The sequence below is a fragment of the Protobothrops mucrosquamatus genome, unplaced genomic scaffold (assembly GCF_001527695.2).
Source record: "Protobothrops mucrosquamatus isolate PMUCROS unplaced genomic scaffold, P.Mucros_1.0 scaffold_274, whole genome shotgun sequence".
NCBI classification, from domain to species: Eukaryota; Metazoa; Chordata; class Lepidosauria; order Squamata; family Viperidae; genus Protobothrops; species Protobothrops mucrosquamatus.
In genome coordinates this window covers 147,381-163,374 of record NW_015386350.1, presented here as the reverse complement: position 1 = coordinate 163,374, position 15,994 = coordinate 147,381, and the positions used below count along the sequence as shown (strand labels likewise).

General features: G+C 38.8%; 1 protein-coding gene across 2 annotated transcripts in view; it reads left to right on the top strand.

The window, feature by feature from the left end:
* YAF2 (YY1 associated factor 2) overlaps positions 1 to 12,987 on the top strand; it is a 99,717-nt gene extending 86,730 nt beyond the window's left edge. For both annotated transcript variants that reach the window (XM_015831687.1, XM_015831688.1), the window contains exons 3-4: positions 6,386 to 6,538; positions 10,044 to 12,987. In XM_015831687.1, the coding sequence (XP_015687173.1) occupies positions 6,386 to 6,538; positions 10,044 to 10,281 (391 nt within the window). In that variant the 3' untranslated portion in view covers positions 10,282 to 12,987. The remainder of the gene's footprint in view (positions 1 to 6,385; positions 6,539 to 10,043) is intronic.
* The last annotated feature ends 3,007 nt before the right edge of the window (positions 12,988 to 15,994 follow it).

The window sequence follows — 15,994 nt, the reverse complement described above, 5'->3', positions numbered from 1 at the left end:
TCGGGCAGGGTCGCCTAGGAAACGGGCCAGGGGCGCGCCGACCGAGCCTCCCTATGGCCGCGGTTGTGAGCCAGGCAGGGGCAGAGAGCTGCGAGTGCGAGCGCGCCCCCCCAGATGTTGCGCCCGGTGCGGCCGGCCCGGAAAAAGGTGCCGGAACGCGGTTCCGCCGCGTTCCGGCTGAAAAAAAGCCCTGATACTACCAATTAATGTTACTTAAATAGCTATATTTTGCTAGTGCTTTTCTTATACTCTAGTTTTTGTTCTCTTCTCTAATTTATGCTAATAGTCAAAAGACTGTTAGCATTTTAGATTTGATCATGTATATTCTGCATGTGTGTCTATCCTAGGATAATGTTCCCTGAACAAAGAAGAAATATAAAGCTTATGAACCACATTTCCATATGCACTTCCTATATATAATCATCATCCTTGCTTGTGATCATGGTCATGCAACTTTTCTTTTATAAGGTAATGAAGTAAGCGTGTTATTTACATAGAAATCTATAGAGAAAAAACAAAAATAAAAGACATGATTAAAACTGCAAGTAATACAATTGATAATTGTATTAAAACTAAATAATACAAAATATTATTTAGATTTCCTCATATTGGAATAAGTTTATTTACTTAAAAGAAATTGAAGTTAAAAAAGAGGATATTTCAGCAACTTCTGGAAGAAAAGTGGGGAATAATTCAAAAGTAGAAATAGAAATAATATGACTTAGCTTTGGCTACAGGAAACGTTTGGACGTTGCTGTTTATGCAAAATAAAGTGCTTTAAAATACAGAGTGAAACTTCAGACTTTTGCATGATATATTTACTATTCTGAATCTGTAAACAGGTACAGTTAATTCTCCTTATTCATGGATTCCATATTTGCAACTTTACCGTGTTTCCCCGAAAGTTAGATCTATCCTGAAAATAAGCCCTTGCTTCATTTTTATGTGTGCGCCAAATATAAGCCCTACCCCCCCAAAATAAGCCCTAGTTTTGGTGTGAGGCACATGAATAAAAATCAACCTAGGGCGGGGATGGAGGGGTGAAGCTGCCCCATGCGCCCGCCACCCACTTATTGTTGCAGCCAAGCCTCCCATGCCCTGACACCTGGTGCGTTGCTGCCTGAGTTCTTCTGCGGGTGGTGGCACCAGCACGATGCGCCATGTGGCCTGCTTTGAGCGACGGCATTGGCATGACGAGCCACATGGTGCGACAAGCCATGCAGCCTCCTATTGCGAGCGGTGGCACCGGCGCGATCAGAGCAACGGGCCACGTGGCATACTGTGAGCGGTGGCATTGGTGTGATGCGCTACATGGCATGCGGCTGCAAGCAGCTGCAGAAGTCAAACACTAGTGCAACAGGTGTCAGGGTGTGGGAGGCCTGACTATGGCAGTCCTAAGTTAAGCAGGTAAGACATCCTTCGAAAATAAGACCTGGTGCCTGTTTTGGAGGAAAAAAAATATAAGACCGGGTCTTATTTTCAGGGAAACATGGTATCTGCTTGCTAAAATTTACTTTGCACTTTCACAGACATGCAAAATAACTTGAATCACTCATGCTCTTGTTCCCAACTGAGGTTCTAGTATTTGCTAATTCGGTATTCAGGTCAACTATATAGAACGTAACTACTAAAAATAATGAAAATTGACTGTGTAAATACTTAGCATGCTTTCAAATTTGCAGAAATTTGTTTTGTATATATTGGGTTAATCATCAGCTTTACTTAGGGATTACCAAAATTTATAATCTGACCAGGGAACATTCAAACTTTTCCTATAACCATATGTCATGTTTTATATTTTTAAAATTGGCCTTTTAACCAACTTCACAGTGCTTTATAAATGATTTGGAAAGTAATAGGGAAGGTCATATTTACATTTAAAGTAGTTTAAAATTATGGGAGAGAGAATTTGTTGATTGAACACACATAGAAACAGTAGGAAACCTGGACACTGCTACTAAGAATTATTCAAAAGTCTGTATTGGCAGAATCACTGTGCAAAAGTGTAGTGAAATGCTATTAGCATTCTAGGCAGTAGATAGTAGCAACCAACTCATATGATTATGAACAATCACACTGACTGCTAAAGGCTTCTAATATTGCACATAGCTTAATATTGTCCAAACTATTTCTTTCAAATCAGTTCTAACAAGCAAAACACAAGTAATTTCTCTTTGTGAGGGAAATGGGTGGTCAAAAATGTGATAAATAAATAAAAAACAATTCTCTTCTTTGAATTATAGCAGTAAAAATAGATAATATAATTTCTATATCCAAACCAATACTCAACCAGATATGTTATGAACAATGATTTTAATATGCTTTAAATATTATTTCCACTTCTGTAAAGCTTGGATTTTCTGCCAGATGTGCATGGTTTGAAAAGAACTACAAGAGTGAATTTTAGCAAACTGATCTATGTCCAGCAGCCATGGAAATACATAGCTTAAGTACTTGTAAGTAGTTTTATTTGTGGCCCCATATTTAGTAACATTTCAATGGGTAATTTTAAATGTACCTAATTATGTGCAGATGTATACTCTTAACAGCGTATTCACTAAACCAGGGGTAGGCAACCCAAAATACTCAAAGAGCCACTTGGACACATTTCCCACCGAAAACAAAACACTGGGAACCGCAAAACCCTTTTGATATCTAAAATGAAGATAACACTGCATATATCCTTTTTTGAATATAAGACAGTTAAAAGTTTAGTAAAAACCTTAAAAACTTTTAAAAGCATACAATCATAGGGGCCAAGCTTTCGTCGGATCCTTACGACATCCTCAGGGCACAAAGTCAATCAATGGGAAAAGCAGTTATAAATAAACCGACGCCTGCATCCGGGCCCTAGATCTCGTGATAGGGCCGTGATAACCAATCATTGTAACATTATATATATATATGTTTTCTGAGGTTTTCGCGGGTGTTTGTATGTAGGTCTTTAGTTATTCGGGTTTTCTCCCGCGTAGAATTAGAAGTGTCTTGGCAACGTTTCGACGAAGTCACATTCGTCATCTTCAGGCTGGTGTCTTCAGCTTCGTGCTTCTGGGAGTAGTGTGTGTGATCGCAGCTGTTTCTTCCTTTTAACTNGCTGTGCTCTGATTGGATGGGGGGTTGGCTGTGTTCTGATTGGCTGGGGGAGTGTTCTGTTTGGGTGGGGGCTTTGTTGTGCTCAGGTTAGTTTGAGTTGCAGGGGGATTTGAGATGGTGAGCTTCATTGCTGTTGTTTGGCTTCGTGTTCGTGGTCGTGCCACATCTTTATGGTGGGTGTCAGTTTGCTTCATGTATGCATTGGAGGGGTTTAAAGTGGCTAATGATGCACGCCCCAACGTTCGTCATCGCGATCCCATCGTTTTCTTTCCCATACGGCACCCTCGATATGGGGGAGTACTCTCTTCCTTGTGTGTGCGTCTCTCTCTTCCTTGAGGATGTACATTCACCCTCAACGCAGCTGAGAGGGAATCTTGCTGTTCACTCTCCCTGTTCTCCCTTTCAGCTTCCGCCGTGGCCTCCCTCCCCCCTTCCTTCTCCTCACCCATTATTCCCACAGGCAAATACGCAACGCGCTCCTCCACCCCCAGAGGTTCCATCACGATCCTCCCGTCACCAACTCTGTTCCTTAATGTCCTCTTGTCATCCCCACTCCCGACCTCCCCACCCAGTCTCTCATCCATGGGGGCGTGTGTGACGGTTGTCTCGGAATTCGTCCGCACGGTGCCTTGATGGAAATGAGCTGCCGATGTGAAGCACGCCCCAACGTCCGTACTCATAGCCTCATCATCCTTCTTACTATACGGTGCTTTGGTTATGGGGGGAGCGTCCTCTCCCTTTTGCTCACATTCCTCTGTTCCTTGGGGCTGTGCGAGTGTCTTCCGTGCCGAGGAGGGGGAGCTTTTTGGCTCCCCGTTCTTATGCCTTTTCGTACATTTACAGGGGGGGTTGTTCCTAGGCGGATACCTCTGGGAGTGTGTAGACGTTCTGAAATTATAAGCCGCCATCATTTTGCTTTCTCGTGGTTCCCCTGCGTTCTTGGAGCGGGGATATCTCATGGGGGTGGCAACATGAGTGAAGTCAATTACAGAGTCATGAAAGGGGATGGTGCCAGACCCTTTCTTTTCAGTCGCTTTGTCCCCCAGCCACAGGGGAATCCGCTGCACGTGAGACGGCCGAAAGGCGCAGGCGGAGAGGGGAAGCTACAGAGACCCCCGGCGACCCCCCCGACTAACAGAGGCAGCGGCAGAGCAGGGCGAGGGGAGATCCGCCTGGCAGGGAAGAGGCACCCCGAGACCGGCCACCCACGACTCCTTACCAGGGACACCTTTCCAGCAATCCTCCCAGCCACCACGTGCAGTACGAAGAAGGAAAGAGGTTTGTGGGCAGTCCCACCAACCAATCAATTCAAAATTCATGAGAAGTTTGAATTGATTGGTTGAACTTTTTTAGTCCCACTTTTTTTTTCAGACTGCACATGGTGGCTGAGGACAGGGAGCCGCAGGAGACGGCTGAAAGAGCCGCATGCAGCTCCGGAGCCGCGGGTTGCCGACCCGTGAACTAGGGCAATCCAATACCACTAACCCTAACCCAATCCCAGTGTTGAGAGCTAATGGGTTGTAGCAGCAATGGTGATGAATTAAAAGTGGGAGACCCAAGTTCTAGTACACTTCTTTTCAGAATACTTATCCTATGAGGATAAAACTTAAAGACTCCTATTGGATATTGAAATGAATATAAAGTTGGCATAAATGGAATTTTTTGTAGCTGACAAGAATGTTGCTGTTCTTCTAAACAAAGGGGCTGCTGACATCTTTAGGCTTGATCCATTCTTAACTGCCTTGATTGTGAATTGCATTTATGAATTGTATTGTATTACTGATGAGTAGAGGGGGCATTTTAACTAAATATTACTTTTCTGTAATACATATAATGAATCAATATCATTACTGTGATTAAACATGGAACTATTATTGCATTTGGAAGCTTCAACTGCTGCAGAATGCAGCAGCACAAGTTTAAATGGCACTGGTTACTTGGTGCATTCTACACCCCTATTTTGTATGCTGAATTGCTTACCAGTGTACTTCAGAGTACAATTCAAGGTAATGATTTAAAGCCCTTCATGACTTGGAACTGGATTACTTGAGGAACCATCCCTTGCAGGATGGACATGCTTCAGATTCCATCAGCTAAGGATGCTAGTTGGTGGGGCTCAGAAGGTGTGTCTTTTCTGGTATAGTGCCCCTCCCCCGAATATTCTCCCTATGGATATCAGGATGGACTCAACCTTACTGGCCTTTTGTAAAGTTCTGTAGATCTGGTTCAGTATTCAGACCTGGGTACATGAAGGGATCCATCTCCTGTATATATTAGTTTTTGTTGCTTATGTAATTTCCTTTGTTGCAGTGGATTTTAATTTTTGTATTTATTGTTACCGGATATTTATTTTTCTAGAAAATTTTAATTTTGCCTAGAAAACATGTAATATAAAATCTTTCCCTGGTCAAGTACAATTATTAGTGACTTCACAAACATATTCATTTAGTTTTCATGAGAACAATACAGAATTGCCACTGAATTCTTTTTGTACTTTTTTAAAATTTACACTTGAATACTGCCTTGGAATTTCCTAATATTCTCCCATCCAGGTACAGTTATTACTGATTCAATTTATTCTCAGCTTTTCAAGATCAGCCAACTTTAGCCAAGAGCTGCTACCTAGTTTGTAAGAAAATATATAATATTGTTCTAATTTAATTAGGATATCCTTGATTCCTTTTCTTTTATGAATAATAGTAATTATTCTCTCTCTTAAGCATTACTAGAGATTCACAATGCATTGTATGCAGTCATATATGTTTGCTTGGAAATGTCAGTAGTTATATCTCTCTATGCTTAGAAACAGAGACTAATTGAGTTAACTGAAGTTTCCTTGGAATAGATTTCCAAACATGGGAATATACTCTATTAACACAAAAAGATTTATAGCAGGACTGAAAAGAAAAGCAATGGTTAAATATACCATATTATTCTAGACATTGCTTGCTCATATCAGTCAGATCAGAAATGTGTACTTATGAAGGATTGGACAGTTAGAAACATCAGATCTGCAGGCTTCTTTCTCTGCATTCTAATCACTATTTCATTGTGCCATTGAAAGCCATGCAACTTTCCAAGCTAGAATGACATAACAATGATTGGGCATTATTTAGAAAATACTGTCTAGCAAGACAGGAGAGCAGGGAAAATAGCAACTCTAAATATATTCACAGGTCGATGTTGTATAGATTTATTTATCCAAATATTAGTTTGTAAAAATAATAATGTAAAAAATTACTGCATATACTAATGCTACTTAATTGAAACTTTCTTATATATGTACAAACAGGAAACCTCGACCTGTCTCTCAGCTGGTTGCACAACAAGTTACCCAGCAATTTGTGCCCCCAACACAGTCAAAAAAAGACAAAAAAGACAAAGTAGAAAAAGAAAAAAGTGAAAAAGAAACTACTACCAAAAAGAACAGTCATAAGAAAACCAGGTAAAATTTATGTTGTTTGGGGTGGTTCAAAATACATAAATAAATATTAAATCTTAATCTTGTAAAATTCTTAGAAAATGGTAATAAAAGCCAAACATGTTGATCAAACAGAGAAAATAAATAAAATGTGTGAAATAAAAAGGAGATCTGTAAACTTTCCTGTATTGTCTATTTTGTATTTTCAGGGAAAACATACAATACTCAAGATCTATCAAATACTGCAGAAACTACTACCTTAGATAAGTCAGGGTTCTGGCCTAGAGGTGTCATGAAAACAACTGAGATACTAAGTGCTTCGTGAACCCAAAAATCTGGGAACATATGGTCTATACCCGTGGTGGCACGCAGAGCCCTCTCTGTGGGCACGTGCACCATCGCCCCAGTCCTAGGCCTTCAGCTGGGTTTTATAAAACCTTTTCGCTTTAGGCCTCCACTGCCATGTGGGAAAAAAAAAGGTTCAATCAATCAATCAATTTCAACTTCTCGGGGGAAAAAAAGATCTCGCAAAGTTGGAATTGATCAATTGAACTTTTTAGTCCCACCCAGTCTGCCATTACCACCGAAGCCATGCCCACCCAATGGGCCACGCCCACCCAATGGCCACGTCCACCCGGCACCCGACGAAACATAAGTGGGTTTTGGGTTGCAGTGTGGGCACTCGGTTTCTAAAAGGTTCGCCATCACTGGTCTATATTAAATAAAACTATATTTATGCCTATCTGAAGCTCAACTCAGTATATATTTATGTGTATAAACATTTGGCCTTGCTAGTTTACAATGGTATCTGTTTAGTTAGACTATTCCACAATGATTAAAAAAACAAAATTTGATGAGTCTCTCTCATCCCTTATCTCGTGGCTTCACAAAGTGAACTAAGCCAAGGTTTATTGAATAAACCATACCACAATAAGCATATAAGTTCCATTACAGCTTAGGGCATTACATAACCTCATTCCCAGTTTGTTCCAGAGTATACTTTTGCTACCAAATGTGGTGCATGAGTAACTTAGGGCATTATATAACCTGATTCCCAGTTTGTTTCAGAGTACACTTTTGCTACCAAATGAGGTGCATGAGTAACATAAATTATGTTTCAGAAGTTTTGACCCAGGTTCTTCATTTTCCAAATACGTTTTAACTAAAATACTCTTAAATTTTTGCTCCCTGAATAACTGGATTTGCCTCATGCCATCCCATACAGATTCTTAGTAACTTTAATAATATAGCCATTAAATAAAATTTTGGGGGATGAATTAAGGGTATTATTTAAACATGTCTTTAGTAAAGATAATTTAACTTTTATTAGATTTAATAAGTTTGGTTGATTGTTGTTATGGTAATTCACCCTAACATTGGTTTTGTGAACAATAGCACTAGAGATTCATCTCTTATCATGCTTTGTAATGGATATTTGCTGTATGAAGGATTATATCAATTTTCATATGATCTCAAATTTGATGCTGACCAGATGTTTTAGATCTAGTTTCCCTTAATTCCATCTAACACAGAAATTTCCATAATGGCTGGAAATGAAAATTTGTAGATGATAACTTCTTGAAGAGGGGATGAACGACTGCCTTTTTCAGTATAGACAGAACCATTCAATCAAGGATTACAGATAGTGTCCACTTACAACCACAATTAGGCCCAGAATTTGAGTCATTGAGCAAAGTAATTGTTAAGTGAGACACCATGTAACTGTTTCACTCAACTACTACAATCCCAATTCTCCCAGTTGTGCTCATTAAACAGATAATTGATCATTAGTTAAAACATGAAATGGGCAGGGTCTCCCAAGCTTGGTGAGTTGGATAGAGGGCATAGACCTCCCACACACCCAGGAGGCTTGGGCCCTTTCTCCATATCACCAGGGAGAATGATTGTGAGAACGATGGCATTCACTAGTAGTGTTTTCACCAGATTTAAGGTTCATTTTCCAGCATACCACTGGAAGTACGGGCCTCAAATCTGGTGAAAACACTAGTAAACACCATTGTTCTGGAATACAGTAATGTTTTCTCCGGAGGGGCGTAAAACCTGGCATTCACTAGTATTTTCTCTTCCAGAGTGTAAACTGCTACCAAACACCAGCATTCCAAAAGGGTCAGAACCCTAGTGTGCACTACCATTTTTGTCATGTTTGAATTCTGTTACCCCAGCATGCCAAAGGATTTCCTCTCCCGTCCATGCAAGGAGAGAAAATTCTCTTGCGCAAGTCTGATGAAAATAGTAGTGAATGCCAGCATTCTGAGCCATTTTCCCCTTTGGAAGGATGGAGATGCTAGCATTTGCTAGTGTTTTCTCCTCCTGAGGGACTGAAACAGATATTCACTACTGTTTTTGCCAGATTTGAGCTCCTTTTCTCCAGCATATGGGAGGATTTCCCTTCCCTGCATGGAAGGGAGGAGAAATCCCTCAATGGGCTGGAGGAATGAACCTCAAATCTAACATCTCCACCACTTGAAAACTTTCTTGCTGGATTCTTCATTGACATTTTGGAAAAAGATTGCATACTTGACTACTGGTCATAAATGCCCAAACTGCGATCATGTGGGTGGGTGGGTGGGTGGGGGAAACAGTATGTTGCTTTATAATGCTGGAAGTGCTTTATGGGCTGTAAAGCTCCCATTCCAAGGTTGTCATGACTGTGAGCTGTCAGTTAAACAACAGGTCATAAGTTAAGGATTACCTGTAATTTATCATTGCCTGGACCCAACCACATATCATCTCCCAGGAGGGACATAGATCTAATATACAGATTGCTGAGCTTATGCCTGTCTACTTGTTCATGACCAACAGGCTCAAACTCTTGCCTAGTCAGACCATACTTCTATTCACTTCACAGGAACTGCCCATCCACAGTTCAGATCAGAACAGTTCTGAACTACTTTATCTGTCAAATGCTTCAAATATTCCTCATAGAAGTTTTGCATATGTTCCTCTGGCCTCTCCTTTCCCAGTGAAATTTTGCCTATCTTGTGTTCCATAGTATCAGTGAGCAGAATGGTTAAGGCATCAGGTTAGAAACCAGGAAACTCTGAGTTCTAATGCCACTTTAGGCATGAAAGCTGGCTGGGTGACTTTGGGCAGTCACTCTCTTTCAGCCAACTCACCTCACATGGTTACTGTTGTAGGAAAGATAAGAGGAAGGAGGAGTATTTGGTATGTTTGCCATCTTGAGTTATTTATATAAATAATAAAGGTGAAATATAAATAAACAGATTATGAGGTTAGAATCATAGATCAGAAGCATAACACATGCCTATTATATCTAAAATCTCAGATTTAATATTTGGCATTTCTATTTTAAATATTCAGGGATCAGGCTAACAAAGACATTTGCTTGACATAATTCAAAGATTCAATTTTAGAAGATCTTGCTAATGAATTGTATCATAATGTGGGAGGTTCAAGTACTCTTTGTGATTCCAGAAAAATCTTTGAAGTAAAAGACTGGAACATTTTCTGAGTTTCCTCTTTCATTTGATTATTTATATTATTTTAGGCCCAGATTGAAAAATGTGGATCGAAGTAGTGCTCAACATTTGGAAGTTACTGTTGGTGATCTGACAGTCATTATTACAGACTTTAAAGAAAAAACTAAGTCGCCACCTGCTTCTAGTGCAGCTTCTGCAGACCAGCACAGTCAGAGTGGTTCTAGTTCTGACAATACAGAGAGAGGAATGTCCAGGTCATCTTCACCTAGAGGAGAAGCCTCATCACTGAATGGAGAATCTCATTAAAGTTTATTTACTTCAGTTTATTTAGTCTTTCCTTTCAAAAAATTACATATATACAACTTCTGCCAACAGTTACCACATTTTCATGACTTATCACCGTGCATGATTACGTTTACTCAAATATGATTTATGCAGTTTTTTATAAGCAGTTCTGCAGTGCAATTAAATTGCACTGCAATCTACAAAACATTTTTAGATCAATTTTTTAATCTTCATATACAATAGTGCCATGAAAATGTGGTTTGAATGTTCTTGATGCAGTGTTAACTGGTAAGTCCATTTCCTCTCTTTCTTTAGTGAATTTTAACAGAACTCTTGGATTCTGTGCTATTGGCATGTACTGAATGAATTAAAAAAAATAGTTCAAGCTGCATAAATATGCATTATTTGAGAATTGTGAATCATAATTATATATGTATGCAAGTCAAAGATCAACTTAATCAACAATTGCTGCAAAAAACTTTTCGTAATGATTACCTTTAAAACACCTGCTGGTACTTGGTGTGGTTGAATAGGAAAATGTTATTAAATAAAACATTTGTATGAATTTTTGCCAATGTCCAACACATTTTACTGGATTATTGTAATTGAATAACGTTGCTAGCTTCTCCAATATTTTCCTCACACACTTAGAACATTTATTGTTAATGTTTACAAGCAAAAAAGTAAATCTGTTACAAACATTGTTTAGCTTTATAATTCAAATATAGTATTACCTTGTCCTTATACACTGGTATTCTCTGTTATAGAACATAAATTTATTCTGAAATTATTAATCATTTTCTGGTTTTCTTAATTCTATATCTTAAAATTACTGGTGATAGCTTTAAAATCCCAAACATGATGCCATCATAATTGGTATTGTCCACTTACTTTCTCCGAGATTTGCTCAGTGTTATAGTGATATACTGTTCAGCAGGAGGCTGGGATCCAAAGAGGCTTTAAGTTTGTGTATGAGTTTAGTGGTTTATTTTGTTTGGTTTGGGGGTTTTTTTTTAGCCATAGTTCTTTGCACTGCACCAGAGAGCATTCCCAAAGATCTCCCAAGAAAATGGGTAGCACAGGGGACTGCAGTTGAAGGAGGTGAACTTTAAAAGCAATGGTGCCTGTGTATGTTTGTGTGTATGGATGTGAAAAGAACCTGTGCAGCCTTTAGGATTCAGCCAGTGATATTAAATGTTGCACCAGAATAAATAACGAAGCAAATGTGGTATGTATTACATTTGTTCCTGTATCAGCCTTTTGCTTTTTTTAAAAAAAAGAACTTTTATTAAATAATATAGAGTAAATCATAGGAAAAATGCAATTCTTTGTTTTTGATATAGTGGTGGATATTTATGCATTTAGCAATATGGAGATACAGAACAAAAAGATTTATAGTCCCATTCAGTATTATGTAAACTTTTCAATAAAATATTTTTATGAGTATAGGTTTTGCAATTTTGTTTACAATCAGTTAAGTGTTTTAATGTACAAATTAATGATTAACTCTTTCACCTGTACTGTAGAATTAGAAATATAGTGGGAGGGAAGATGATTTATAACTTCTAAGGGTGTTTTTATATATGATTGTCCACTTAAATGAAGGACATTCACTGATAGAATGTAAACCCAATCTAAAAATTATTTTAATTTAATAAGACAACTAACAAATCCGAACTTATACATTATAATTGACAGCACAAAAGTCTATACATTTCTACTCAAAATGTCTCATTGATTTCCTAGTTTATAGCACTACAGCATCCTTAATCCTTGCATTTTTACTCAGCAGCCCAAACTTGAGTGGGGGATGGGGAAGGTTCATGACATGTGCACAATGATGTCATCATAATAGTATCTTAAGCTGTTTATCTGTGTCACTTATCAGGTCACAAAGTACATCATGGTAACTTTTGTACGATGACATCATCAACCATATTATTTTGGTACCTTCATAATTTACTGCAAATGCTTCTGAGCCTGAGGCTGTTTCCCTACGGAATTAAGAGGCACTGTGCTATTTGGAATTTACTTCCAAATAAACATGCATAGAGTTGCATTGCACAAAGTAAACAGTAGTAAAAGCATTCTAATTCATTTTTCCAAATTTATTGTATTTTTCTGTTGCTTGGACTAGTTGCCAATATTAGCATTTTTGTACCCACAAACATCTTCATGAAAATGTCCTTCAGATGCAGAGTTACTAAAAATGAAGGTTCTCATAGTGATGGATCTTAAAATAATGAACTAGAAGAGAAAGTCTAGTGAATGTATATGTTTGTGTTTTCTGTGTTAGATTAATCTTATGCACACTTACTTCGATAGATCCCACTGAATTCAATGAAACTTAACTCTGGGAAAATATACATAGGATCAGGCTGTTAATATTATTTGTTTTGGTAAAAAGTCCAGTTGTGTATTGTTGAAGGGAACGCTTCACATAATAGCTAGGAATTAACTTTTTTTCCACTTAAAATAAATATTTTAAGTGAACTATGAAAAATTAAATAGGATTTTGGTAATAATTCTAACCAAAAATATTAAATATGTATAATGACAGCCTTTCAGCTAGAATTGAATTTTGTAGCTCTGCTAATGGTGATGTTTGTTGGTCTCTTGCAATATTGTATTTTTCTGTTTTTAACTCCAGTACTTCTACAGGCACAATAGTACTGTCTATTTTGTACCATGTTAGATGTGAAATACAGTCTGATGTGAAATGTAAAACTTGCATATGTCATTTCTTACTTTTGCTGTCTAACAAGTTAACATTAACTCTGTTCCCTAAATGAATAAGAACTGAAAAGGCTGAAATTAGGATAATTATTTAATTGTATTTTTTATTTATCTCATTTTTGAACCACCCATCTCCCTCATAGACTACTTTTATGTTACAAAGTACTGCTTGGTCATTTATTGGCTTCTAAACAGAAATTAATGGGGAACAATGCAGTTAATTTCTCTGCAATCTTTAATATTTTTTCCAATTTTTAAAATAAACTTCTAGAGGTAATTTCCCAATAAATAAACAATATAAAGGTGGTATCCACTTGGGGGGGGGCACTGAAATCTACAAGTGATATAACTACATAATTGGCATATCTGGTTATTCATTTTGTCACAAATATTTAGGAAGCTACTTTAAACACCCAATCAGTCCATATGATTCAGTCATCTTGACAGTGAGAGGCAGCAACTCTCAAGGGTTGCTAGCTCAATTTGTGGATGGCAGGAACTGGATTCTTTCATGCAAAGTATGTGTTTCAAAACTTTTACATAATTTCTTTACAAGAATCCATCTTTAGAGTATTTTCTTTTGTAATATCCATCTTTATAAATGGATATAAATATATTTTATTTACAAATATCAGTAACATATTATTTAAGATGTATGACATCTGTATTAAATTAAGCTTGAAAATGATCATAAACCATTTCTTAGGAGTGCCTTTTCATTAAATCAGAATACAATCCTAAACAATTCCATGGGCTATTCCAATGAGTTATTACTATATAGAAGCACTGGATTGCTTTGTTTATTACAGAAATGGATATACTATCTGATTTATTACAGATAGTATATTTGTCTTAGGTCGAGAAAAGTAAATTAGAGAAATAAATTTCTCTAACATATCTCAAATATCGCTATCAACAATTAAAAATTATGCAAACACTGTATAGAATAGTACCATTTTTGCTGTTCTAAAACAGGGGTCCCCAACCCCTGGTCCGTGGACCAGTACCGGGGCTGCAGCATGCCAGCAACCGGTCTGCACAAACAAGCAAAGCCCCATCCGCGGGATGAAGGCAGCACACAAAACCACGCACCCTCTGGTCCATGGAAAACCTCTCTCCATGGAATTGGTCCCTGGTGCCCAAAAGTTTGGGGACCTCTGTTCTAAAAGATAACAAGGGAGTGACCAACCTAATTTGGCGGGAGACACGGTGTAATGAGAGAGCTGTCACAGCAAACACTATTTTCTGAATTCCTATCCCATTGAATGAATTATGATCCAATACTGCGCCGTGTAAAAGTCTGTTGCTCTCCATGTAACCTAAGATACAAAATACATACAGAATATCATTTGAAAATGCAGGGGAGAAGAGACATTGTTTCCCTCCTGGTTGTAGAAAGAAAGCATTTCCATCACCGGAAAATTCCTGGATTTCCCTTGGGCTCTGGGAGGATAGGTAGGATATTAATCTCACAAACAAATACATTTCATTCTGTATCCCGTGCATTCAGATTTCATGATCCAGTTACAGCAGTTCTGAAAAAAAGCAACTTACAGCTGGTCCTCACACTTACCAACTGTCCCACCCTTAGGAAGAAAATAATGGCAAATCACTTCCAAAATCTTTCCCAAAAAACTGCAATGACTAGTTCAGGCTGTCACTAAAAGTCAACACTAACTGAAAGGAACCAAAAATTAATGAATCATTTAAAATGATTATTTCAGGATCTAAATAATTTTATTATTAGAAATGAGTATATTTTAAAATCATTAACTGATATGGTAAGTACTGAGAATTATAAATGATCACTAATAATATCTGAAACATTTTGCTATATCAAAAAAAGTTGAATATAACTGAGTCCATTTACTGTCAAGCTATGAACCTTATTGTCCTTATGACCACCATAGTGCCGCTAGCTTGCCAACAAGGGGAGGAGGAAGGAAGAGTTTGGGATTCACAGATGCTCCCTATCAGTGTGAGAGCCGTAACTGTTGAGAGAATGTTTTGATGGAACAAAGTTTCTTCTCATAACAATTGCTGGAAGATTTATTGGACAATGTGACCTGAACTGTTGGGGGGCAGATTTTACTCTTTTAATTATCTGTTTCCCACCATAGTTTCAGAGTTAGTTTTCATTCTATCTTGCCGGATTGATTATGCCTAATAAAGTTAACATTGGAGTTCATAATGTCTTTGGTGTTTTGCTTGGTTGGGATTTTCAGCCAGAATATGACACTAAGCTAACTCACCAAAAATTCCTAAATTAATTAATTTAATTTAGGCCTCCAGAGGGGTGGTGAAACTCAGGGGAAGATGTCTGAAATGAAGAGGCTGGCTGAAGCCGGGTTGGGATCGACCAGCAGGACTCCGGCTGCGGCAAAAAGCAGCTTCATAACCACACTGGCCTCAACAAACCTAAGAAGTGTGTTGAACATAAGGAGCCGACCCCGACCCTGGAATGGATGGGTGGAGCAGTCGTGTTCAACCGGCCTGAGTTGGAAAAATGGCAAGTGTTATGGAGAACTGCTGAAGCCGAATTCTCGTACTGCCCTCAGCCCGAATGGGGCAGAAAGCTGGAGTGGTGGGAGCGAGGAACCTCGGAGTGGACAGCCCCCAAGGAGTGCTACTGGCCAAGGTACAGCAGCCAGTAGGAGCAACTGAGGCAGAAGTTTATCAGCCTAGAGGTTCATGGAGGAGAGCCAGTCCCATGGCTGGATCCTAGACCCCGAAGGGGTTCGGCTCTGTTTCTGGCATCAGCACCAACCTCTTCACCCCAGCACTTAGCAGGAGCAGCAGCTGCGGTAGCTGGGAGATCTGTTAGACCACAGCCAGGACCATTTCCCCAGTCCGGTCTCAGTCCAGGACACAGAGCCCACAGTCCTCCACCGGCGCCTGCTCCTCAACCTGGAAGGGCAGATTGGAGACTGCCACCAGATCTCAGGAATGGAGTTTACCTGTGGAAGTACCCATATGGTGGGGGCTGGATGCTGAGACC